Below are 27,648 nucleotides of genomic sequence, written 5' to 3'. Positions count from 1 at the left end.
AAAGAGGCTGAAGGGAGCTGTCCTTCCCTCTATTTCGCCATGTAAGGCTGTAGTAAGAAGGCACCATCTTTGAAGTAGAGAGCAATTCCTTACAAGACACTGAATCTGCTGGTGCCTTGATCTTGGTGTTCCCTGCCTCCAGAACTGTAAGAAATAATTTCCTAATGATTATTCATTAGAAATATTCTCAAGTATTTTGCTTTAGCAGCCTGAAGAAACTAAGATATCATCACAACAATAACTGACTCCAGAACTAGGACAGCTCCATGCTTTCAGTACCCATACAACCATTCTGTTTTTCACTTTCAGTATAGTATTCAATAAATTACACTTTATTATAAAATAGTTTTGTGTTAGATTTTGCCCAGCTACAGGATAACATAAGTATTCTGAGAACGTTTAAGCTAGGCTAGATTAAGCTATGATATTCAATAGGTTAGGTGTGTTAAATGTATTTTCAAATTATGATACATTTATTAGGATGTAACTTCATTGTAACTTGAAGAGCATCTGTATAATATTGTATTGAGTGAAATGTCCAATAAAGTACTATGGTTTACATTGATTTTGATTAAAAATAAAAAGTGATAATACATGAAGGATGAAATTATAGGTAAATTTTAGCTCTTTATTTTGCTTATTTATAATTTCTGGTTTTCCAAAAATAAATACGTTAGATAATTGTCCAGTTGCTAAGTGATGAATACTTAAAGTAGTGGTAGAGGATATGAATGAGAAAGAACAAATTAGAGAGAGACTTAGGAATAGCATCTGTAAGACTTGGTGACTAAGAGGACAGGTATAATTCAGGGGATAAAAGGAAGAAGTCAAGGAAAAGGTTTCTCCTTTCAATGATTGAGTAGATTACTATTGGTCATAATCAGAAAAGAGAAAGCAACAGGAAGAACATACTTCATTTTATACTCTCAATGGTATCTCACACAGGAAAAACCTAGATTGGGAGCACTAAAATTTAAACAAAGGGGACAGTAGGATTAAATTACCAGAGCAAAATAAACTTAAATGTAACCAAAGGTAAATTAAAAATCACCATATTCCTTTTTAAAAAAGAAGACTGTTATATGAGAAGACTTTTTATAATTATGAGTAATTATGTGGAATTGCCTAATGCTCATTGCTGGAGATGAGATTTTTCCCCAACACTACGTTCCATAAAAAGGAACCAGAAACACTTAGACTCTATTTTTAAGAGTATCAAAGTAATGAATAGGCAGGGCAAGGTGGTTCATACCTGTAATCCCAGCATTGTGGGAGGCTGGGGCAGTTGGATCACCTGAGATCAGGAGTTTGAGACCAGCCTGGCCAACATGGTGAAACCCTGTCTCTACTAAAAATACAAAAATTAACTAGGTGTCATGACATGCGCCTGTAATCCCAGCTACTCAGGAGGCTGAGGCAGGAAAATCGCCTGAACCCAGGAGGTTGCAGTGAGACAAGATCCCACCATGGCACTCCAGCCTGGGTGACAGAGCAAAACTCTGTCTCAAAAACAAAACAAAGTAATAAATAACTGAGGTGAAGACTTGTGGAAAGTGCCCCAAGCTACCAAGATTCCAAAGAAAACACAGTTTTAATGGTAATGTTCTACATGTTTGTCCTGTTTCAGAGGAATGAATAATAGTTAAAACAGCTGGTATTTCTCTTTTGTCTTTTTTTTTTTTTTTTTTTTTTTTTATACTTTAAGTTCTAGGGTACATGTGCATAACGTGCAGGTTTGTTACATATGTATACTTGTGCCATGTTGGTGTGCTGCACCCATCAACTCGTCAGCACCCATCAACTCGTCATTTACATCAGGTATAACTCCCAATGCAATCCTTCCCCCTTCCCCCGTCCCCATGATAGGCCCTGGTGTATGATGTTCCCCTTCCCGAGTCCAAGTGATCTCATTGTTCAGTTCCCACCTATAAGTGAGAAGATGCAGTGTTTGGTTTTCTGTTCTTGCGATAGTTTGCTGAGAATGATGGTTTCCAGCTGCATCCATGTCCCTACAAAGGATACAAACTCATCCTTTTTTATGGCTGCATAGTATTCCATGGTGTATATGTGCCACATTTTCTTAATCCAGTCTGTCACTGATGGACATCTGGGTTGATTCCAAGTCTTTGCTATTGTGAATAATGCCGCAATAAACATACGTGTGCATGTATTTTTATAGCAGCATGATTTATAATCCTTTGGGTATATACCCAGTAATGGGATGGCTGGGTCATATGGTACTTCTAGTTCTAGATCCTTGAGGAATCGCCCAACTGTTTTCCATAATGGTTGAACTAGTTTACAATCCCACCAACAGTGTAAAAGTGTTCCTGTTTCTCCACATCCTCTCCAGCACCTGTTGTTTCCTGACTTTTTAATGATTGCCATTCTAAATGGTGTGAGATGGTATCTCATTGTGGTTTTGATTTGCATTTCTCTGATGGCCAGTGACGATGAGCATTTATTCATGTGTCTGTTGGCTGTATGAATGTCTTCTTTTGAGAAATGTCTGTTCATTTCCTTCGCCCACTTTTTGATGGGGTTGTTTTTTTCTTGTAAATTTGTTTGAGTTCTTTGTAGGTTCTGGATATTAGCCCTTTGTCACATGACTAGATTGCAAAAATTTTCTCCCATTCTGTAGGTTGCCTCTTCACTCTGATGGTAGTTTCTTTTGCTGTGCAGAAGCTCTTTAGTTTAATGAGATCCCATCTGTCAATTTTGGCTTTTGTTGTCATTGCTTTTGGTGTTTTAGACATGAAGTCCTTGCCCATGCCTATGTCCTGAATGGTATTACCTAGGTTTTCTTCTAGGGTTTTGATGGTATTAGGTCTAACATTTAAGTCTCTTATCCATCTTGAATTAATTTTCGTATAAGGAGTAAGGAAAGGATTCAGTTTCAGCTTTCTACTTATGGCTAGCCAATTTTCCCAGCACCATTTATTAAATAGGGAATCTTTTCCCCATTTCTTGTTTTTCTGAGGTTTGTCAAAGATCAGATGGCTGTAGATGTGCGGTATTATTTCTGAGGACTCAGTTCTGTTCCATTGGTCTATATCTCTGTTTTGGCACCAGTACCCTGCTGTTTAGGTTACTGTAGCCTTGTAGTATAGTTTGAAGTCAGGTAGCGTGATGCCTTCAGCTTTGTTCTTTTGACTTAGGATTGTCTTGGCTATGCGGGCTCTTTTTTGGTTCCATATGAACTTTAAAGCATTTTTTTCCAATTCTGTGAAGAAACTCATTGGTAGCTTGATGGGGATGGCATTGAATTTACAAATTACCTTGGGCAGTATGGCCATTTTCACGATATTAATTCTTCCTATCCATGAGCATGGTATGTTCTTCCATTTGTTTGTGTCCTCTTTTATTTCACTGAGCAGTAGTTTGTAGTTCTCCTTGAAGAGGTCCTTTACATCCCTTGTAAGTTGGATTCCTAGGTATTTCATTGTCTTTGAAGCAATCGTGAATGGAAGTTCATTCATGATTTGGCTCTGTTTGTCTGTTACTGGTGTATAAGAATGCTTGTGATTTTTGCACATTAATTTTGTATCCTGAGACTTTGCTGAACTTGCTTATCAGCTTAAGGAGATTTTGGGCTGAGACAATGGGGTTTTCTAAATATACAATCATGTCATCTGCAAACAGGGACAGTTTGACTTCTTCTTTTCCTAACTGAATACCCTTGATTTCTTTCTCTTGCCTGATTGCCCTAGCCAGAACTTCCAACACTATGTTGAATAGGAATGGTGAGAGAGGGCATCCCTGTCTTGTGCCAGTTTTCAAAGGGAATTTTTCCAGTTTTTGCCCATTCAGTATGATATTGGCTGTGGGTTTGTCATAAATAGCTCTTATTATTTTGAGATACGTTCCATCAATACTGAATTTATTGAGCGTTTTTAGCATGAAGGGGCTGTTGAATTTTGTCAAAGGCCTTTTCTGCATCTATTGAGATAATCATGTGGTTCTTGTCTTTGGTTCTCTTTATATGCTGGATTACATTTATTGATTTGCATATGTTGAACCAGCCTTGCATCCCAGGGATGAAGCCCACTTGATCATGGTGGATAAGCTTTTTGATGTGTTGCTGAATTTGGTTTGCCAGTATTTAATTGAGGATTTTTGCATCGACGTTCATCAGGGATATTGGTCTAAAATTCTCTTTTTTTGTTGTGTCTCTGCCAGGCTTTGGTATCAGGATGATATTGGCCTCATAAAATGAGTTAGGGAGGATTCCCTCTTTTTCTATTGATTGGAATAGTTTCAGAAGAAATGGTACCAGCTCCTCCTTGTACCTCTGGGAGAATTCAGCTGTGAATCCATCTGGTCCTGGACTTTTTTTTGTTGGTAGGCTATTAATTATTGCCTCAATTTCAGAGCCTGCTATTGGTCTATTCAGGAATTCAGCTTCTTCCTGGTTTAGTCTTGGGAGAGTGTAAGTGTCCAGGAAATTATCCATTTCTTCTAGATTTTCTAGTTTATTTGTGTAGAGGTGTTTATAGTATTCTCTGATGGTAGTTTGTATTTCTGTGGGGTCGGTGGTGATATCCCCTTTATCATTTTTTATTGCGTCGATTTGATTCTTCTCTCTTTTCTTCTTTATTAGTCTTGCTAGCGGTCTATCAATTTTGTTGATCTTTTCAAAAAACCAACTCTTGGATTCATTGATTTTTTGGAGGGTTTTTTGTGTCTCTATCTCCTTCAGTTCTGCTCTGACCTTAGTTATTTCTTGCCTTCTGCTAGCTTTTGAATGTGTTTGCTCTTGCTTCTCTAGTTCTTTTAGTTGTGATGTTAAAGTGTCAATTTTACATCTTTCCAGCTTTCTCTTGTGGGCATTTAGTGCTATAAATTTCCCTCTACACATTGCTTTAAATGTGTCCCAGAGATTCTGATATGTTGTATTTTTGTTCTCATTGATTTCAAAGAACATCTTTATTTCTGCCTTCATTTCGTTATGTACCCAGTAGTTATTCAGGAGCAGGTTGGTCAGTGTCCATGTAGTTGAGCGGTTTTGATTGAGTTTCTTAGTCCTGAGTTCTAATTTGATTGCACTGTGGTCTGAGAGACAGTTTGTTATAATTTCTGTTTTTGTACATTTGCTCAGGAGTGCTTTACTTCCAATTATGTGGTCAATTTTGGAATAAGTGTGATGTGGTGCTGAGTAGAATGTATATTCTGTTGATTTGGGGTGGAGTTCTGTAGATGTCTATTAGATCTGCTTGCTGCAGAGTTGAGTTCAATTCCTGGATATCCTTGTTAACTTTCTGTCTCGTTGATCTGTCTAATGTTGACAGTGGGGTGTTGAAGTCTCCCATTATTATTGTATGGGAGTCTAAGTCCCTTTGTAAGTCTTTAAGGACTTGCTTTATGAATCTGGGTGCTCCTGTATTGGGTGCATATATATTTAGGATAGTTAGCTCTTCCTGTTGAATTGATCCCTTTACCATTATGTAATGGCCTTCTTCGTCTCTTTTGATCTTTGATGGTTTAAAGTCTGTTTTATCAGAGACTAGGATTGCAACCCCTGCTTTTTTTTGTTCTCCATTTGCTTGGTAGATCTTCCTCCATCCCTTTATTTTGAGCTTATGTATGTCTCTGCATGTGAGATGGGTCTCCTGAGTACAGCAAACTGATGGGTCTTGAATCTTTATCCAGTTTGCCAGTCTGTGTCTTTTAATTGGAGCATTTAGTCCATTTACATTTAAGGTTAATATTGTTATGTGTGAACTTGATCCTGCCATTATGATATTAACTGGTTATTTTGCTCGTTAGTTGATGCAGTTTCTTCCTAGCCTCGATGGTCTTTACATTTTGGCATGTTTTTGCAATGGCTGGTACCGGTTGTTCCTTTCCATGTTTATTGCTTCCTTCAAGGTCTCTTGCAAGACAGGCCTGGTGGTGACAAAATCTCTAAGCATTTGCTTATCTGTAAAGGATTTTATTTCTCCTTCACTTATGAAACTTAGTTTGGCTGGATATGAAATTCTGGGTTGAAAATTCTTTTCTTTAATAATGCTGAATATTGGCCCCCACTCTCTTCTGGCTTGTAGAGTTTCTGCCGAGAGATCTGCTGTTAGTCTGATGGGCTTCCCTTTGTGGGTAACCCGACCTTTCTCTCTGGCTGCCCTTAAGATTTTTTCCTTCATTTCAACTTTGGTGAATCTGGCAATTATGTGTCTTGGAGTTGCTCTTCTCGAGGAGTATCTTTGTGGCGTTCTCTGTATTTCCTGAATTTGAATGTTGGCCTGCCCTACTAGGTTGGGGAAGTTCTCCTGGATGATATCCTGAAGAGTGTTTTCCAACTTGGTTCCATTTTCCCCCTCACTTTCAGGCACCCCACTCAGATGTAGATTTGGTCTTTTTACATAATCTTGCAGGCTTTGTTCATTTCTTTTTCTTCTTTTTTCTTTAGGTTTCTCTTCTCGCTTCATTTCATTCATTTGATCTTCAATCACTGATACTCTTTCTTCCAGTTGATCGAGTTGGTTACTGAAGCTTGTGCATTTGTCACGTATTTTTCGTGTCATGGTTTTCATCTCTGTCAATTCGTTTATGGCCTTCTCTGCATTAATTATTCTAGTTATTAATTCTTCCACTCTTTTTTCAAGATTTTTAGTTTCTTGGTGCTGGGTACGTAATTCCTCCTTTAGCTCTGAGAAGTTTGATGGACTGGAGCCTTCTTCTCTCAACTCGTCAAAGTCATTCTCCGTCCAGCTTTGATCTGTTGCTGGCGATGAGCTGCGTTCCTTTGCAGGGGGCGATGCGCTCTTATTTTTTGAATTTCCAGCTTTTCTGCCCTGCTTTTTCCCCATCTTTGTGGTTTTATCTGCCTCTGGTCTTTGATGATGGTGACCTACTGATGGAGTTTTGGTGTGGGTGTCCTTCCTGTTTGTTAGTTTTCCTTCTAACAGTCAGGACCCTCAGCTGTAGGTCTGTTGGAGATTGCTTGAGGTCCGCTCCAGACCCTGTTTGCCTGGGTATCAGCAGCAGAGGCTGCAGAAGATAGAATACTGCTGAACAGCGAGTGTACCTGTCTGATTCTTGCTTTGGAAGCTTCCTCTCAGGGGTGTACTCCACCATGTGAGGTGTGGGGTGTCGGTATGCCCCTAGTGGGGGATGTCTCCCAGTTAGGCTACTCAGGGGTCAGGGACCCACTTGAGCAGGCAGCCTGTCCGTTCTCAGATCTCAACCTCCGTGTTGGGAGATCCACTGCTCTCTTCAAAGCTGTCAGACACAGTCGTTTGCGTCTGCAGAGGTTTCAGCTGCTTTTTTGTTGTTGTTGTTATTGTTTAGCTGTGCCCTGTCCCCAGAGGTGGAGTCTACAGAGACAGGCAGGACTCCTTGAGCTGCTGTGAGCTCCACCCAGTTCGAGCTTCCCAGCCGCTTTATCTACTTAAGCCTCAGCAATGGCGGGCACCCCTCCTCCAGCCTCGCTGCTGCCTTGCCGCGAGATCACAGACTGCTGTGCTAGCAATGAGGGAGGCTCCGTGGGCGTGGGACCCTCCCAGCCAGGTATGGGATATAATCTCCTGGTGTGCCCGTTTGCTAAGATCTTTGGTAGAGCGCAGTATTGGGGTGGGAATTACCCGATTTTCCAGGTGTTGTGTGTCTCAGTTCCCCTGGCTAGGAAATAGGATTCCCTTCCCCCTTGTGCTTCCCAGGTGAGGCCATGCCTCGCCCTGCTTCAGCTCTCGCTGGTCGGGCTGCAGCAGCTGACCAGCACCGACTGTCCCGTGCTCCCTAGTGAGATGAACCCAGTACCTCAGTTGAAAATGCAGAAATCTCCTGTCTTCTGTGTCGCTCGCGCTGGGAGTTGGAGACTGGAGCTGTTCCTATTCGGCCATCTTGCTCCACCCCCAAATGTCTCTCTTTTGTTTTAACTACCCCTGCTAGAGATAAACTCACAACTACTTACACATTTAGTTTTTGTGTTTAAACTGAACATCATTCCAGTTTGCTGCTTTCTTAATTTGTTGTGCAAATTAGGAGTTTATATTAAACTGTGCAGTCCACAGTTTATATTAAATATTCTCTATTATTCAATCAATGTTAAATATATACTTAGAATAGATATTTTATAAATATCTGGGGGGATAAAACATAGTTTAACTGCTCACTTCATAGTTAAACTTTGGAGAACAATGTTTGATTTCTAAGCCATAAATATATAACATTATTCTCTGGAAATATTCCTCCAACAACTAACAATATAAAAACTTTTCTCCATTTCCCATTTTAAATTTTGGAACAAATGACACAAACATGAAAACTATAAAGCATTGCTGATAAAGTACACAATACTTTTAAATTACAATTTTCAGGAAATCTAGCTTACACTGACATTAGAACTTTTTTCTCAGCACTTCTTTTTACTTTATTCAGAATAAGTAATGTTAATTTAAAAAATTATTTCAGAAAACAAATGCACAAGCAGATAACTGAATACAAATAAACTTGTTTGCTAATTTAGCAAACATAGCTGTTCCCTTAAAACAAAATTTCTTTAGGAGTCACTAAATTTACTTGCATGCATATAAAAGTGATTCAAAATAACAATGTTGATTAAAAAATCAATAAAATTTCTAAAAAATATAGCAATATGTCATACTCAGGTAAAAACTGGTAAAACCAAGCAAATTGCTACCTAGGTAGAGGTAGTGTTCTAGTTTTGCTCACCAAGACTGTTTAGACAGTTCCAAAAGAAAAGAAAAAACAAAAAGGCAATGCTTAGTAGTCTCTCAGATTTTAATTTGTGTTCTCTTAAGTTTCTCAGAAATAAGCGAACTTCTGGAATTAGCATTATGTTTCCTACATATGCCAATACTAATCTTTGAGAACCACAGATTCTATGAATATAATTTTCATACATAAGAAAACCCAAAATGGAAACAATGTACTTACCCTCTCCACTGATTATATCAGGTTTGGTTTTCATCATTTTGCAAAATTGTCTTCGGCAGTTTACTATCCATTCAGTTTGTTTATCAGATATTTTGAGGCATAATAAAAGCTTGCCAAGATCATTGTCTAATCAGAAAGATAACACATTATTATAATAAGACATGCTAGATATACTGAAAAATTATTAATGTTAACTATGTAAACAGTTGAAAATTCCATATGGAATACATATGGCTTTTAAAGGGAAACAGATATTCTTCTGTAATTACATCTTATACCATTAATTGTTTGTTACATGTATTAAAAGTTCACAACAATGAATTACTAAATTATTAAAAGCTCATAAAATGGATTGTGATTTGTAACCATAATTCTTGAATAGCCTTTTTCTTATATGAATATGGCTCATTACTGAGTATCTGTTTTAATAGACAGCATGAACCTTAAAATTTCATTATGTAGACTGACAGGAACACTAAACTCATTCCTCAGGTACTTTCAGATACAATTTTTTATTTACCTCTTTAAAAGCAAAAAGAAAGTGTAAAAAATCTTTAGTCAATCATTTAGTTATTCATCTTGGAAAAAATCTGCTGATTAGGGGTTAAAATACGCTATTCTGGCATCTTTAGTATTTAAATTGAAGACATTTGAAAAACAGCAAGTACAAGATCATGTTAACCTTCCTGGTGTTTCTCTAAGAAGAAAATGAAATTCTCATGTGAAAGACACTCTCTATACCAGAAGAAAAGACAACATATTTACTTCAAGGATGAGAAGTTGAGACCAGAGAGTATTTTGCAAACCTTATTAAAATGACTTCTCTTTTAAGCCTCCCACATAATTTAGTCACATTTTCAGTTTATTATTCTTTGTTCAACTCAGTATACAGGTAACTGCTTCTTTGAGTCTTCATTTCCCTATGAGAACTCTCATGCCACATAAAACTTGTATTATGCTTTTCTCCTGTTAATCTGTTATTTCAATTTAATTATCAGATCCTGCTGGGATCCAAAGAGGATGGAGGTAGAGATTTTCTGCGCATAAACTGAAAATAATGAATAGGGCTAAGGAAAGTATTTATTGCTAAAATATAACTTTTCTTCTAAGTGAACTCATGAATACATAGCAGATTCCATTTAATTACGTAGCTTTAAAGGTACTTATACCCATGAGATTTTATTTAAAAAAAAATCAATGAATAATATGGTAAATGAACATTTAAGTGTTGTTAAAAAAGATATATGCATATGTATTCATATAGACATATACATATGTAAAAATTCAAAGGAGACAAAAGAGGCAAAGATGTTCTCTTATTTTCTAGAATAAAATGGGAGAATCAGTAGCCAAATTAATTCATAGCTTTTCTTTACCACTTCTCTTGAAAGAGATTTTGGGGATAAAAAGAGAGCAAGAACCTTTTGAAATTATAGGGTTAAAGGTTTAATTGTTTCTGTTCTAAATTAGGGTATGGGAACATTAACACTACATCTACCTAAGCTCTATTTTAGGTTAATTAATCCCACTAGGAAGATACCAGTGGTCAACCTGATACTTGAGAGGGTTTCAGCTAACAATGTCTTAATTTTTTCTTAAAAAAGAAAATTATAATGATGAAAGCAAGTCTTTATTCTTCCAGGTTTTAAAAATCAAATAAGCTTTCCAGCATAATACAACTTTTTAAATTTAACTTTTCAGCCCAATTTTTATAAAATTCCATTTACTACATACAGAAGTCCTCCTATGTGGATAAAGACAATATCACGGCCCTCATGAAATGCACATGTCATATATATGCATGTACGTGTGTATATACATATAAACAAACAGATGATAATATTGTAATCAAGGCATGTCACTCCTGTGATCTAAAATTTCAGTGTTATTTAGCCCTAAGAAAAGTGCTACGTATTACTGCATGATCCTCATGATTATCATATATAAAATCACGATTTTTGTAGCTATTTCCCTATTTGACATTTAGGTCAGAAAAAGCCTTTTTATATCAAAGCTACACACATACTCTCTCATACAAACACATGAATACACAGATACAGACACCAAACACATGTGGACTCACATAAATACATAAATGAAATGTTGTTCTGTTGAAAGCATATGTAATTCTGATATTCAGCACTAATCTACTGTCTTTGAATACCAAGACTACAATGATACATTTCACAAACAGCCTCAGTCAGAAGCAATAACTAGAGAAAAATTATCAAGCATCAAATCAAAAGAGAAAATGAATCTTTTTAATAAACACACTTAAAACTATAACCTCATAAAATTTCAACAGAGCTAATAATTTTATTGAAAATTATGTTATTGCTAACAAAAAATTTTTAATGTTAAATGTATCTTGACAAGAATTAGGTAAAGACTTAATTCAACATTATTGAAATTGAATTTTTATTGTTTTCATTTAAAATATCCACATTACATATTCCCAAGAACAAAATACCTAGAGCCTAATAAGAAACACTAGTGACACACGATTGCAAAGAAAATGCACTTTTTTCATCTTTTTTCCTCCTCTATTTTCTTATTCTACTCATGTGTAACTCCATCTTTTACCTCCTTCAAACAAAGGATGTTACTACCTCCTTCAGAGGACATCCATATAGCCCTTTCATAGGCTACCTGCTATTTATAATTCTGTTTTCTTTTTACTCTTCCCTCCTCTTGCTCTCCATTCTCTCTCCTTTCACACTTGCTATTCTGTTTTGCTTTCTCATCATCTCATTCTAAGGAAAAGAACACAAGGCATTATAATTGTAAACAGCACTGAGGCAGCATATGTGGTACGCGCCTGCATCTACCAGTTGGTAGACAGCCTGAAGGACCCAGTTCAGATAGCTGGAAATTGGATTTGAGGCAATAAAGAAATGCTGAGCTGAAAACAGGCTGACTAAAAGACTGTTAGAGAGGCAGCTTTGTACCCTGCATTATAATTCTGTCTACTCTTCCCCCAGCCATCATAGAGAGTATATGCTTTACAGTTTGCATTCCTCAAAGTTAAAAATATGAAGTGATGTGATATGGTTTTAACTGAAAAACATGTATTATCTGTGACACTACTGAGTTTAAGGGGAACAATAAATAATTCCTTTATCTTCTCCAAATCTGGGACCAACTGAGAAGCCAACAGGTATAAATAAACAGAGTTCAAAGTTATCAGTGTTAGTATACAAACAGCTAAATTAAGCATCATTGCTTGCATCTACTGCCACATGGCCTTGTAGATATCTTCCCTGAACTGAATACCATAAATCTATTCAGCCATAGACAGACAGAGACAATCAAAGGCCTCTCCTGACTCTTCTTGCTAGAAAAAGTGCAAAAATAAAAGTGGCTAAATTAAAAGTGCAGCCTACAAGTAGGCTAGCACACGACCTTCTATTCCTTCTTCCAGATTTACTTATCAACCATTCCTCTTAACTTACGCAGAATGAGTAAGGAAGTCCAGGGAGAGGCCAATGGTATTACTCTAGCAAAGGCCCTTTGATATGGAGACACGAGGTAAGGGAAAATGAAAGCTCCTCCATAATAGATATTTTAGGCATATGACAATTCTAAATTAGTGACTGTGAGTATAATATGAATAATACATAGAATTCCATATTTCCCAAAATTTATACATGGAACATTTCTATATTTATAATCAGGAAAAAAAGAATATTTTAAGAAGTGTTGCCTCTGGCCACGATGGAGGAACTAGGAATAGACTTGCCTTCTGCTGTAAACAACCAGACTGGATAAAATATATCAAACAACTGTTTTCAGACATTAGCCAATGGGCAGTGCAGGATTGTAATGTTTGAGAAAAGGGAAACCAATCAGGTGAGCTTTATGATTGTCCACTATCTTCTTGGAGGTTTTGTTGAATTAAGGAGACAGATGTCAGATTTCAAAGAGATTAAAGAGGCTAAAATTTGTGGGATAGAATACTGGAGAGAAAGAGCTCTAGCAAACTGGTTAACTATTTGTCAAGTTGCCTGCTGACTGATCAGCTGTGGAGACTAAGGGTGAAATTTCACAAGGCTGAGCAAGCAACAGCTGGGGGATATAAACTGAATAATTCCCAGAGCACACCTAGAGTTACAAGATGTCCAAGTTCCAAACAGAGTGGAGAGTACTAGTTAATTACCTGGGTTTTCCACAGAGGTCCCAGAAAGGTCATACCTTGGTAACAGGTAAAACTAGTCATAAAGGAAGGCAATTATACATCCACCCTAACAAAAAAATGGAAGTCCTGAAAGTAAAGTTGATCCACAAATAACTTAGCTGCCCGCCAAAAAAATGTCCACCACTCCTTAAAGAAAGACAATAAAATCTAGCACTCAGTGTAAATAAGGTCTAATGCCCTCAAAAACTCCACTAACATGAAGAAAAAGGAAGAATGTGACTCACAACTTGAAGATACATCAACTAACAGATTAACAGATACAGACTCACCAAAGACTGAAATTAGCAAGGACATAAAAGCAATTATTTTTAGGGATTTGAAGAAAATACAAACCAAAGGTAGATGTTTAAACAAACTGTAGTTTTTCAATACTGCCATCTCAGTAAAAAGAGACAACTGAATGGGACATGCAACAATCTGGGTCAATCTCAAAACCATTATGCTAAGAGAAAGGAAACAGGTACAAAGAATGTATCCTATGTAATTCTATTTGTATGAAATGCTGGAACAGGAAAAACTAATCTTATAGCAGTGGTTCTCAAGTGGACATGGTTTTGCTCCCCAGGGAACACTTGGCAATGTCTATAGACATTTCTGATTGTCACAACTGAGAAGAGAGAGAGAGAGTTTTATTGGCATGAAGTGGATTGGAGCCAGGGATGCTGCTAAAAAATCCTACAATGCACAGGACAATCCCTCCCGGAAAAGGAAAGCAAATTACCCAAAACATTAATACTGCTAAGATTGAGAAGCCCTGACTTATAGTAAAGAAAAAAGTTAATGGTAGCATGCAAGTGGGTGGAGAGAAGCTGACTGCAAAAAATAAAGGGAATTAATGTGGGATCATGAAAAAATGTTCTACATTTGATTATGGTGGTGGTTATCTTTGTATAAATATTTCTAAATATTCAAACTCCTTTCTTAAAACAGATGCATTCTGTTGTATACAGAAATTTTATTATATACACATGTGTATGGAAACAAGAATGTGTATAATTAAAAGTTACTTAAGTGTTTGAAATTAAGCATACTAGTACGTTACTAAAATATGAGCAGTTATAGTTCATAATTTGTTATAAAGTCTGTATCAGAACTCACTGAGCTTTAACTAAAAGTATATGAATGTGTAAAATGATTCACTTACAAGAACTCTAATGACTATATTATGGTAAAGTGTTTTAAAGTATACATTTTAAAACTCCTCATTAATATGTCCTGATATGAGGTTCTGACTGCTTTCTGAGTGAAATACAGGCTCCTGTAATGAAATGAACATTCACTTATTAGGACTAAATAAGAAAGCAATTTATATTTTCTAGGTGATTAAATATAATAATCCCTTTTAAATTCACAATGCTTTATTTTTATAGCAACCATGTCTACATTCCTCTAAGAGTGCAATATTATTTCTAGAGACAGAGTATAATAAACGATGTCTCAGTATATCCATTCTATATCCAGTTATGATAAAGTCACCATGGAAAACTACCACTTTGTTTTCCCAAGAAAGGCTTGAAGTATCTAATGAGTAAGGTAGAGAAAGAAACAGTCTTCTTCTCTATATTCTTTAAGACCACTATGATTTATAGACAACTATTAAAATTTAGAAGAAAGTAAAAAAAAAAAAAAAAAAAAAAAAAAACTACTTTAATCTCTATCCTTACCACCACTGAGGAAAAGAAAAACAAAAAAGAAAATATCAAGTTTCAAGTTTAAAAAATCGATCGATGATAGTTGAAAATATTTCAAAAACTCTGAAATTCTTTGTTAGGGTAAGCATTATAATCTTTTTATATTTGGGGATATTATATAATTATTTTCTCAGGTCATATAGGAACAAAGATTAGACAAAAAATGTAAGATTATTATAGATAATGTAGAAAGAGAGACTATACAGAAAGAATATCTGTATAGTTCTTTCATTTCAAGGGGAGCAAAACAGTAAGGTCAATATAAATATAAAGGAAAACATGCAATCTACACAGAAAACGTTTAATAATTTCTTTCTAGGATGTCAGTCACTAATTTTGATGTGCCTACTTATAACTGACATTTCAAAAGGGAGAAAAAGTAAAATAAAGACTTCATAAACTAGCAAGAGATTCCTAGGCTTAATTTAGATAGACAACCTTGTATTATCCTGAAGTTTATTTTTGTGTTTCTACTTACTTTCTTTTCCTCCATTTAGACTGATGCAGTCAGCATTTCACTTTATTACCATAATAAGCAAGGAAAAACCTTGGAGTGGTCTCTGAGAAGCAATTCTACAGAAAACTAATACAAGGAATTTAGGTATCATTCCATCTATAAATTTGGGAGTATCCAAATTCTGACGAGTCTCTATTTTGTGTGAACAGCTGTGGATTAAGGTATGTCATCTATATCTTTAACATAGAGTATTCCTTATTTTGGATTTATCATCCCACTTTTGCTTTTCATTAATATTTGATAACTAAGCATTTACTATAGGAGAAATTGGTGGAAATAAACAAATGAAGAATTAGTCTTCCCTTGTCATCCTACTATCTATTTTCTCTGCTATAGATAAGTGTTTCAAATATGACAGTAAAAATATATGAAAACTAAGTTTTACTTATCAAAAGAAAATACTTATTCTGATTTTCTAGTCATCTCAATAGCTGCAGCTCAAGATTTACTACAGAGGGGAAAATCCATAATCTCAGTCATACTACCAGCTTCCTTAGTTCATAGGTTGACGTCAAATAAAAGTCAATTACCTTTATCTGCAGAAAATAAATCTTAATTCCAAGGTTAGAAACAATAAGAAAAGAAAAAAGCATGAGAAAATGTCTGACTTGACATAAAGGCCTAGATAAATATTTGATAAAAGATTATATCAACAAAAAGTATTTATAGACTAACTATATGTGTAAGACAGAATACAAAAGGCTTTTAAAATAAGCACACACAATACCTATCATCATGTTATAGTACACTTTATATAGTACCATATTATTTTTCAAAGAATTTTTACTCATGCCTAGGGGATTCTATTTTATTGGGGGAGAATTAGTAATCCTAAAGTTTACATAATTCATCACACTTGCAAAGGCAATCCAGTCCAGTCATTCGTTAACGAGGCAATTTTCATTATTTTATCAAAATGCAATTGTAATTACAGTCCATCTCATTCTCCCCTTTTCTCTCTTGAAAGTTTATTTCCACATACTATGTAGGTAATATTCCAATTTTAAATCTTTACTACTAGAATTGGAGAATGTATTGCCATCAATTTGTAAATGAAATGGCAATAAATTCATCAGGGACATGAACAGAGACTTAATTTCTGAAAAGGCAGAAAGTATCAGCAAGAATCAACACCAGTGAATAAGGATACATATCCAATAAGAACAAGAAAAATTGTTCAACAAAATCAGTATAGACTAATGAAAACTATCTTGTTAAATTAAGGATATTGTTCTAGTGAAAAAAATAGACATTTGTAGTTAAGAAGGCTATATTTCAACATCTTTTAATGGAAAAAGAAACTTAATATCAGCATAAGACAATAAAATACGTAGGCATCCTAAGATTATAATTATAAACCCAAGAGCTTTTTTACTCACTCACTGAACGCTGCATAGCTCCAGAGACACAGAATATGGTATTCTTGTTCTTTGGCCCCATCTCTAATTTAGAAATGTTATCTATCATTAGTTTTGTTATTAAGCAAAACACATTGCAATAATTTTCTAACTGTTCTATAAATGGTACTTTGCAATGATAAAATATTCAAAATAAACTTTATAAATAGTAATAGCTACAAAAGGAAAACTTTTTCCATTCCCCAAAATATTAATGCATTAACATTGCCAGGGGTTTGTATTTTCACTTGTCTACTTTTATAAAGTGCCAAAACTATGCAAATAATATAGATGCAATATAGTGACTTAGCCTTATGGTCTTTACCTAAGAGCATAATATGGTTTTCAAGGACATTTGACTCATACATAGAACCCAATGATTCAAGACATATTTTATACTGAATTCATTCAGAGCTGAAAATTTACAAATGATGAAAAACAAGTTCTAACTAGAATTCGCTTCTGTTTTATATAATATAAACCTCCCCCCACCCTGCTTTCATTTAATTTGTAGTAAAAAAAAAAAGTTACTTTGGGTTGGGGCAAAGAAAAATATACTATAGAGGGATATTTATATCTTACATATTATTAACTTTAAAATGATCTGTTTTCTCATAGAGGAATAATATCATCTGAAACTATCTGGCTACAAGTATTGGAATGATCTGACTATAAAGATTTTAATATTACTTGGTATATTACATTAAAAGGAATGATTACAACCATATAACTTACTCTTTTATATAGTATTTGAAAGAGAATGTTTTACCAGGCAGAAAATCAGTTTCCTATCAGATAAGCAGAAATGTGATGGAAGAAGCAGTCAAGTAAGATACTGAAGCTATAAAAGACAAAATTTGAAGTAATCACAGACTAAAAGGCTGTAAATTTTTTAGTTATTTTTTTCAACTGTGAAAAAATAGGAAGTAATGCTAACAATGCACACCTTTTATGTGCCATAAAAATGTAAAGTACCACTTGCTAAGTGATGAAATAACTATAATAGAAGTGTCTACTTCACCAATAATATATACCCAAGTCTAATTCAAGCAGCTTTCTAACTGTAAACTTTTGCATACTCTAGAACATGAGTCAAATCAGAGGTTATTCCAAATATGAGTAAAATTTCCTAAATTTATTTAGATTAGCCTGAACAAAAGTTTTAATGTCCAGTGACAAAGTCAAAGAGACAGCTTGATAATGGAAAAAATACAGGAGGAAGAAGTCCAACATTGATTTACTCTTTCATCCAATAAATATTTATGTACTGCCTACTACCTAAGGGAACAGCATCTTTGCTTCATAGAAATTACATTTTAGGGTAGTAGACAATAAATAATACATAAGCTCACTGTAAGGTATAAATACTCGTAGAGAAATAAACAAAGGTCCAGAGAGATAAATAAGCAAGAGAAGAAACATATTTTAGGTAAGGTGGAGGTAACTTCTCTGAAGAAGTGACATTTAGACTAAATTCAAAAGGTTTAAACAGGACTACCAATGGGAAGAGTAGGAATTAGTATTCCAGGAAAAGGGAGTATCAGGAACAAAGGATCAAAGGCATAAGCCTAATGTCTATAAGAAACTTGTATCTAGAATAAATAAAGTGCTCTTACAACTCAATTATTAAAAGACAACTAAATTAAAAGTGGCCAAAGTGATGGAACAGTCACTTCTCAAAGGAAGATACCAAATGGCCAATAAGCACATGAAAAGTCATCAGCAAAATACAAATCAAAATCACAATGAGATACCACTTCATAGCCACTGGAATAGTTAGATCAAAAGGCCAGATGAAGAGATATAGAAAATAATTTATGTCAGCTGCTCAAATGATTAAACATAGATTATCATATAATCCAGCAATTCCATTCTAGGTATACTGAAGAGAAATGAAATGCATGTTCACACATTAACTTAGGCATGAATGTGTAGGAGTTCGGTCAGGGTGGTGGGAAAAGTTGTAAAAACAACAGTTATAGCAAAAACACAGACTTTCTTAAAAAGCCAGAGGTTTTGCAAAAGCTTTAGGAAAAGGTTATGGCTAAAGGCAGCCTAATCCTCTTACCTTTAGCTAATAGCAAAAAGCAAATAACAAGGGAATGTAGAGGAGTTTATCTAGACAGCTTGTTTACTTATATTGTCCTAAAACCGACCTTTGATCATTCATGCACAAGACTGCTCTCTACTCGAGGGGTCAACAATGTTTATTACCCACAGATTGTGTTTGCTCCAAGCCTTTGTCATTAAATCTGTACTAAATAAATGCGAGCATTGCCGGCTTTAGGGGGGCTGCAAACTCTTTTGACCCCTAGTGCTGACAGTCTCCTAGTCCACTCTTTCACTGGATACCTTTGTCTAAGTACTCCTGTCATCTGTCACTCAGCCAGTGTCTGCAGGACAGACTCAGCATGAATGTTTATGCATAAGATCAGAGAAAGGCAATCTAATGCCAAGTGGCATGACTGCCAGTAACCTTGTGAGTCAGCACCACACTTCGGTTGCTCTATTGGTCTCATTAGTAGCACTAGAAACATACACAAAATGACCAGAAAAATTACTTTCCTCTTTAAAGTTAGCAGCCTCAACTGAGTAAATATACATCCAAAAGTTTTCTTGATAAAGATAGAAATTCTACAGTAGTAAGATATATAGGATATAGATGTAATTTAGATTGCTGATTATTTTATAGGTCATCCTGAATAAACATTATAAAAGTATTTTTAAGTGATGAAATGAATATAGGAAGCTAGATGGGGAAATAAGAACAACAAACATCTCATCTTCTTGAGATGTGTCTCTGTGATGCTTTCAATGACTGGAGTATGCTATCCAATTCCTCAAGCGATTTTTAATTTTCTATATGTAAGTTCTGAATTTCCCATACTCCTCTGAGAAAGAAGTCCTCATTCTGAGCACGTTGAAATGCAACATAGTAAAGTGGACTGGCCAATGGGGTAATAACTCCTGGGAAATCTAATTTTAGCTCAGAAAAACAAAAACAAAAGAAATTAAATTACTATTTTACTACCTTCTTGTTCCATATAGAAGGGCATTATAAGGCAGTCTCCAGTAGTTCACCTTAAAAGCTCCTAACATTCTGGTACTTGCTTTTGACCATAGTACGACTCTTCTTTTCCATCCAATCTGTTTGCCTCTTTTTTGTCTTTTGCAGAGGCAGTAAGTTATAACACTAGTACATATAACTGGTGCTTATATTATAGTACTAACTATAACATTAGTACTATAAGTTATAACACTAGTACATATTATACTACCTATCTACACCCTCAGGTAACAGAGAAATGATATTCTAAGTAGAAATTATTTCTACCATATGGAAGTGAATGTTTTTGTGTGTGATGATCTATACATATACTCATATACATGTATTCAAGTGTACATATACACACATATGTATACATATATATACACAGAGAATGTATAGATCAATAGCTTTTAAATGGCCACTTACATTTTAATATGGTCATCCTAAATATGTTCATAAAGAAAAATAATTGAGCCAAATGATGTCTCAAAATTCTTATTTATAGATGAAGAAGAATCATCTAACACTTAACACTGATGCCAATGAGCTAACAAGAGGCAATTTAACAGATGAGATGCTAACTGTAGCAAACAGAATAAATCTAGAAGCTGGGAGACAAATGAAGAGGATGTCACCATGTGCACACAACTGAAGTGATTTTTTTTCCCACAACAATGAAATTATATCCCAAAATTGTGCAGTGCAAATGATGACTAAACTAACACCTTACGAAATCTGTGAATCATCACATGTGAATCACAAAACAAGAATGGAAAGTAGATGACTCTTGCTGTCAAAATAACTTTGGTGTCTTAAATATTACTACCTTATGCATAGTATTCTTAAAAGTGCACTATTAATGTTTAGCTTTATTTAACAGTATTTAACCAGACACGTACCTGTTAGAAACACATTTAGCTCTATTTTTTTTTTCATTGAGTTCACAGAGAAAGCATCACTATACTCTCCTAGGTACAAAATGAAGCTGGACATACTTCTGACTTTCCCATTTTCTGCTAAGAGTATATGGTGAGTGACACAGATATCAGCAATATCAGAATGAGATACAGTCGTTATGAATTGACTAAATCTCTGTAAAAATCTCTTCCCAGGCTATCTATTGCTGCCTAGATCATACTCTCTTCCTTAACAAGAACCACAATAATATCAGGATCACTCTTATTACAAGGAAGTATCAGGTACTAGTTTTAAATTGGGAATAATGTCTTATTCAAACACTTGTACTTTAGAATCAAACAGAAAGAGAGTAAGAGTTCCTGTCCAGTATGGTGGGAAAACAAGCAATTCAATAAGGCTTAAGATAGTACTACACTCCCTAAAACAGAGCACATGCCAGTAAAGATGTCACAAATGTGTTGGGCCTTGTAAGCTACAGGGAAGTCATTGAAGGATTTCGATTAGCAAAGTAATATGATCTAACCCATGTTTCAGCAGCATCCCTCTGGCTGTTGTGTTGAGAATAGACTAAACACTTGGCAGGACACTGCAACAGGTGAGAGATGAGCGTGGTAGTAGATGAGTGAGAGTGGTTTTATTTTAGATATGTAGAGTCAAGATTTGCTGACAGATTAGATGTGGGGTATAAAGACAGAGACAAGTGCATGAATGCCGTTAGGTTTATTGTCTGAAGAACTGGAAGCAAACAGTTGCCATTTCTGAAAGGAGAGAAAATGCCAAAGGAACAAATTTTGGGGGAGTATTAAAAATTTATCCGAGACATATTAAGTTTGATATATATATATTCAACTTACTAGGAGAAATGTCAAGGAGACAATTTAACATATGAGATATGAGTTCAAGGCAAAGATAGGTATTAGAGATATAAATCTGACAGCCATCAGCATATTGGATAGTATTTCAGTCATGAGATCCTCACAACAGTAATGTAGCTAGAAAAAGAAGACGACAACTGAGAACTGAGTATGGAGCATTCCAAAGTTTAAATGTTAGAGAATTTGAAAGATCCAACAAATGAGACAAAAGAAGAATTCATCAGAGATGCAGGAGGAAAACCAAACGAGTATTTTCTGGAAGTCAAATGAAGAAATTGTTTCAAAAAAGAGGGCAGGTTTGAGTGATACTGCTAGGTGATGAGGACTGAGATCCGACCAGTAGGCTGAATGCCAGTGGAGTATTAGGGTGAAAGCCTGATTAGCTTGCAGTGGGTCCAAGAGAGAATGGAAAGAGAGTAACAGGAATACTCAGATAACTCCTTCAAGGAATTCCGAAGTAAAAGGAAGGCCAGAAGTGAGATTTTAGTGAGGGGAAAGTATGTCCAAGAGAAGATATTTTAAATATAAGAGAATAAACACCACGCTTGTTGGCATATGGAAAAGATAAGTAAAGATGCCCCAAGCCAAAAAATGATAATAAAGAGGGAGTTCAGGCTTTAAAAAGAGAGAAATCCTATCATTTGTGACAACATGGATGAACCTTGAGTACACTGTGTTTGGTAAAATAACCTAGGTACAGAAAGACAAACACTCTATAATCTCACTTATGTGTAAACTGAAAAATTTAAACTCATAGAAACGGGGCATAGATAGGTTACCAGAAGCTGGAGGGCAGGGTGTTGGGGGAGACGGTCAAAGGATACAAAATTTCAGTTACAGGAAAGGAATATGTTTTAAGATGTCTATTGTACAACATGGTGACTATGTTATTAACAACGTATTATATATTTGAAAATTGCCAAGAAAGCAATTTGAAATATTATCATCAGAAAAATAAGCATGTGAGACTATGCATATGTTAACTGGTTGAATTTAGCCATTCTACAATGTACACATATTTCAAAACATGTTGTACCTGATAAATATATAGAATACTTGTCAATTAAAAAATAAAATAATTTTAAAAATTACAGTGGTAAAAATCAGGTTCACTCAGGAGACTGATGATAATACAGTAGTCCTGGTTCAAGGAGATCTACCTGAATAGGATTCAATAACAACCAGAAAAGGGTTAATGGGTTAACGGTCTGTATAAAGTTGAATGAAGAGAGAGATTAAATGACTGATTTGGAGAGGCTAAAGAGTAGACACAGGGCAAGTAGAACAGACAGGTGTGGAGGCTCTAGCTGGAGAGAGAAAACAGTTTAAAGCCTTGAAAGTGAACAAAGCTGGGTAGGCAAGATCAAAAGTGAGGTAATGCTAGTTGAAGACTGATGTGAAGGATGGATGCCTTCCATCACACTATGCTATAGATGCTAAAAACCAACTGTATTACAGGGTTCTCCAAGAAACGGAACCAATAGAATTTGTATATATATATAGAAGGAGATTTATTATAAGTCACTGGCTCATGTGATTATAGAGGCTGGTGTGTCCAGAATCTACAGTGCTGACCAGTAGTCTGGAGATGCAGAAAAAGGGAGAAAAGAAAAAGGGAGAACTGTTAGAAGCAAAATCTTTCAGAAGAAACCAGATGGAATGTAATGCACAAATAGAGAAATTGGTTTTCACAAGTCACACTGGCAGTTCATTTATGATAATACTAGACAGCCTAAATTGGCACAGATGTAGTTAAGTGAGTTGATATGCCTCAGGAACACATGGAAGCTCTTTATTGGCTATTTCTACATCATTGATAAAATAGGAAACATGGCTACTAACTAAACGAAGCATGGGGAAGGAGAGGAAGGTTTGAGAAGACAGAAATTTTGAAAACAGTCATCTAGGAGACTAGAAAAGTAACCTGGAGACACACTACACTGGGTATACTGGCAGCAGTATATTCGTGCCTAAGTCAGTCATCTGCAGTTATATTCTGGGTTACACAGAGAAACTATTATTACTCCTTTTCCTGAATCACTGATAAGGGTAGAGAGAGAGTAAAATTATACTTCTCTGAGCACTGATTCCTAGGAACTAATATGATATTCTTCTACTCAAAAGTGTTCAATTAACCTAATTTTCTTATTTTTATTTTTTAAATTTTAGATTCAGGGGAAATATGTTCAGGGTTGCTATATGGGTATATTGAGCGACAGTGAGGTTTGGGATATGGATGGTCCTGTCACTTAGGTGATGAGCACAGCAGCCAACGGTAGCTTTTCATCCCATGCTCCCCCTTCCTCCCTCCATCCCCCTATCTAGTAGTCCCTAGTGTATATTGTTTCTATCTTTATGTATATGTGTTTTCAATGTTTAGCTCCCACTTATGAGAATACGCAGTATTTGGTTTTCTGTTCTTGCATTAATTCACTTAGAATAATGGCCTCCAACTGTAACCATGTTGCTGCAAAGGACATGATTTCATTCCTTTTTATGGCTGTGTAGTATTCCATGGTGAATATGTACCATATTTTCTTTATCCAGTCCACAATTGTTGGGTGCCTATGTTGATTCCATGTCTTTGCTATTGTGAACAGCTGCAATGCAAATGCGAGTGCATGTGTGTTTTTGATTGAATGAGTTATTTTCCTTTGGGTATATAGTCAGTAGTGGGATTGCTAGGTTGAAGGGCAGTTCTGTTTTAAGTTCTTTGAGAAATTTCTAGAATGCTTTCCACAGTGGCTGAAGCAATTTGCATTTGCACCAAAAGTGTGTAAGTGTTCTCTTTTCTCTGAAGCCCCACCAACATCTGTTATTTTTTGACTTTTTTAGTAATTGCCATTCTGACTGGTGTGAGATAGTATCTGTTGATTTGATTGCATTTATCTGATGATTAGTGATGGTGAGCATTTTTCATGTTATTTTTGCCACCTGTATATTTTTTTTTTTGAGAAGTATCTGTCCATGTCCTTTGCCCATTTTTTAATTGCAATATTTGTTTGTTGGTTGGTTTGATTATGCTTTAAGTTCTGGGATACATATACAGAACGTGCAGGTTTGTTACATAGGTATAAATGTGCCATGGTGGTTTGATGCACTCATCAACCTGTCATCTACATTACGTATTTCTCCTAATGCTATCCCTCCCCTTGCATTCCATCCACTGAAAGGCCTCAGTGTGTGATGTTCCCCTCCCTGTGCCCATATGTTCTCATTGTTCAATTCCCACTTATGAGTGGGAATATGCAGTGTTTGATTTTCTGTTCCCGTGTTAGTTTGCTGAGAATAATAGTTTCCAGCTTCATCCATGTCCCTGAAAAAGACATGAACTAATTCTTTTTTATGGCTGCATAGTATTCCATGGTGTACATGTGCCACATTTTCTTTATCCAGTCTATCATTGATGGGCATTTGGGTTGGTTTCAAGTCCTTGCTATAGTGAACAGTGCTGCAATAAACATATGTGTCTTTATAATAGAATGACTTAAAATCCTCTGGGTATATACCCACTAATGGGATTGCTGGGTCAAATGCTATTTCTAGTTCTAGATCCTTGAGGAATTGCTACACTGTCTTCCACAATGGTTGAAGTTTACACTCTGACTGATAGTGTAAAAGCATTCCTATTTCTTTTTTCTTTTTTTTTTTTTAGATGGGGTCTCACTCTGTCACCCAGGCTGGAGTAAAGTGACACTCTCTCGGCTCACTGCAGCCTCCACCTGCCAGGTTCCAGCAATTCTCCTGCCTCAGCCTCCCAGGTAGCTGGGATTACAGGCACATGGCACCATGCCCAGCTAATGTTTGTATTTTTAGTAAAGACGTGGTTTCACCATGTTGGCCAGGCATCTTTGTGGTGTTCTCTGTATTTCCTGAATTTGAATGTTGGCCTGTCTTGCTAGGTTGGGGAAGTTCTCCTGGGTATATACTGAAGAGTGTTTTCCAACTTGGTTCCATTCTCCCCACCACTTTCAGGCACACTGGTCAAATGTAGGTTTGGTCTTTTCTCATAGTCCCATATTTTTTGGAGGATTTGTTCATTCCTTTTCATTCTTTTTTCTCTAATCCTGTCTTCATGCTTTATTTCATGAAGCTCATCTTCAATCCTTGATATACTTTCTTCTGCTTGATTGATTCGGCTACCGATACTTGTGTATGCTTCACAATTTTCTCGTGCATGCTTCACAATTTTCTCGTGCTGTGTTTTTCAGCTCCATCAGGTCATTTATGTTCTCATAACTGGTTAGTCTAGTAGCAATTACTGTAACCTTTTATCAAGGTTCTTAGTTTCCTTGCATTGGGTTAGAAAGTGCTCCTTTAGCTTGGAGGAGTTTGTTATTACTCACTTTCTGAAGCCTACTTCTGTCAATCTGTCAAACTCATTCTCTGTCCAAAGTTATGTTTCCTTGCTGGCGAGGAGTTGAAATCTTTTGCAGGAGAAAAGGCGCTCTGGTTTTTGGACTTGTCAGCTGTTTTTACTGGTTTTTCCTCATCTTTGTGGATTTATCTTCGGTCTTTGCTGTTGGTGATCTTGGGATGGAGTTTTTGCTTGGTCCTTCTTGTTGATGTTGATGCTATTGCTTTCTGTTCGTTAGTTTCCCTTCTAACAGACCCCTCTTCTGCACATCTGCTGGAGTTTGCTGGGGGTCCACTGCAGGCCTTGTTTGCTTGGGTATCACCATTGGAGGCTGCAGAACAGCAAAAATTGCTGCCTGTTCCTTCTTCTGGAATCTTCCTCCTAGAAGGGCACCCACCAGATGCCAGCTGGAGCTCTCCTGTATGAGGTGTCTGTTGAACCCTGCTGTGAGGTTTCTCCCCATCAGGAGGTATGGGGTCAGGGACCCACTTGAGGAGGCAGTCCGTCCCTTAGCAGAGCTCAAGCACTGTGCTGGGAAATCCACTGCTCTCTTCAGAGCCAGCAAGCAGGAATGTTTAAGGCTGCTATAGCTGCGCCCACAGACACCCCTTCCCGCTGGGGCTCTGTCTCAGGGAGATGGGAGTTTTATCTACAAGCACCTGACTGAGGCTGCTGCCTTTCTTTCAGAGATGCCCTGCCCAGAGAGGAGGAATCCAGAGAGGCAGTGTGGCTACAGGGGCTTTGAGGCACTGAGGCGGGCTCTGCCCAGTCCAAACATCCAGGCAGTTTGGTTTACACTGTGAGGAGAAAACCACCACTCAAGCCTTAGTAAGGTGGACGCCCCTCCCTGCACCAAGCTCGAGTATACCAGGTCGACTTCAGACTGCTGTATTGGTAGCAAGAATTTCAAGCCAGTGGATCTTAGCTTGTTGGGCTCCATGGAGGTAGGATCCACTGGGCAAGACCACTTGGATCCCTGGCTTGAGCCCCCTTTCCAGGGAAGTGAATGGTTCTGTCTCAATGGTGTTCCAGGAGACACTGGGGTACAAAAAAAAAAAAAAAAAAAACCCCTCCTGCAGCTAGTTCGGTGTCTGCCCAAATGGTTGCTTTGTGGTGTAGGCACTCGAGGGAATCTCCTAGTCTCTGGGTTGTGAAGGCTGTGGGAAAAGCATAGTATCTGAGCCGGATAGCACCGTCCTTCATGGCACGGTCTCTAATGGCTTCCCTTTACTAGGGGAGGGAGTTCTCCAACCTCTTGAGCTTCCTGGGTGAGGCAATGCCCCACCCTGCTTCTGTTCACCCTCCGTGGGCTTCACCCACTGTCTAACCAGTCCCGGTGAGATGAACCGGGTACCTCAGTTGGAAATGCAGCAATCACCCACCTTCTGCATTGGTCTCACTGGGATCTGCAGACCGGAGCTGTTCCTATTTGGCCATCTTGTCAGGTAACTGGATTATTTGTTTTTTACTCGTTGATTTGTTCAAGGCCCTGTTAGATTCTTGATATTAGACCTTTTTCAGATTAATAGTTTGTGAACATTTTCTCCTACTCTGCATGTTGCCTGTTTACTCTGTTGGTAATTACTTTTGCTGTGCAGAAGCTTTTTAATTAGGTCGCACTTTCAATTTTTGTTTTTGTTACAATGGCTTTTGGGAACTTAGCCATAAGTTCTTTGCCAAAGACTACGTCAAGAAGGGTGTTTTCCAGATTTTCTTCTACGAATTTTATAGTTTGAGATCTTAAATGCAAATCA

At 36.6% G+C, this 27,648-nt stretch overlaps 1 protein-coding gene across 4 annotated transcripts in view; it reads right to left on the bottom strand.

Moving 5' to 3' along the window:
* TBC1D32 (TBC1 domain family member 32) overlaps window positions 1–27,648 on the bottom strand; it is a 223,988-nt gene that overhangs the window by 46,840 nt on the left and 149,500 nt on the right. For 3 of the 4 annotated variants that reach the window (XM_050788739.1, XM_050788738.1, XM_050788741.1), the window contains 2 exons: window positions 16,678–16,740; window positions 8,896–9,021 (listed from right to left, as the gene is read on the bottom strand). In XM_050788739.1, coding sequence (XP_050644696.1) covers window positions 8,896–9,021; window positions 16,678–16,740 — 189 coding nt within the window. The remainder of the gene's footprint in view (window positions 1–8,895; window positions 9,022–16,677; window positions 16,741–27,648) is intronic. The other variant, XM_050788740.1, reaches the window with a different exon arrangement.

Source organism: Macaca thibetana, chromosome 4 (genome assembly GCF_024542745.1).
Source record: "Macaca thibetana thibetana isolate TM-01 chromosome 4, ASM2454274v1, whole genome shotgun sequence".
NCBI lineage: Eukaryota > Metazoa > Chordata > Mammalia > Primates > Cercopithecidae > Macaca > Macaca thibetana.
Note: the sequence above shows the minus strand (reverse complement) of the source record. Positions and strands in the feature narration are given on the sequence as shown.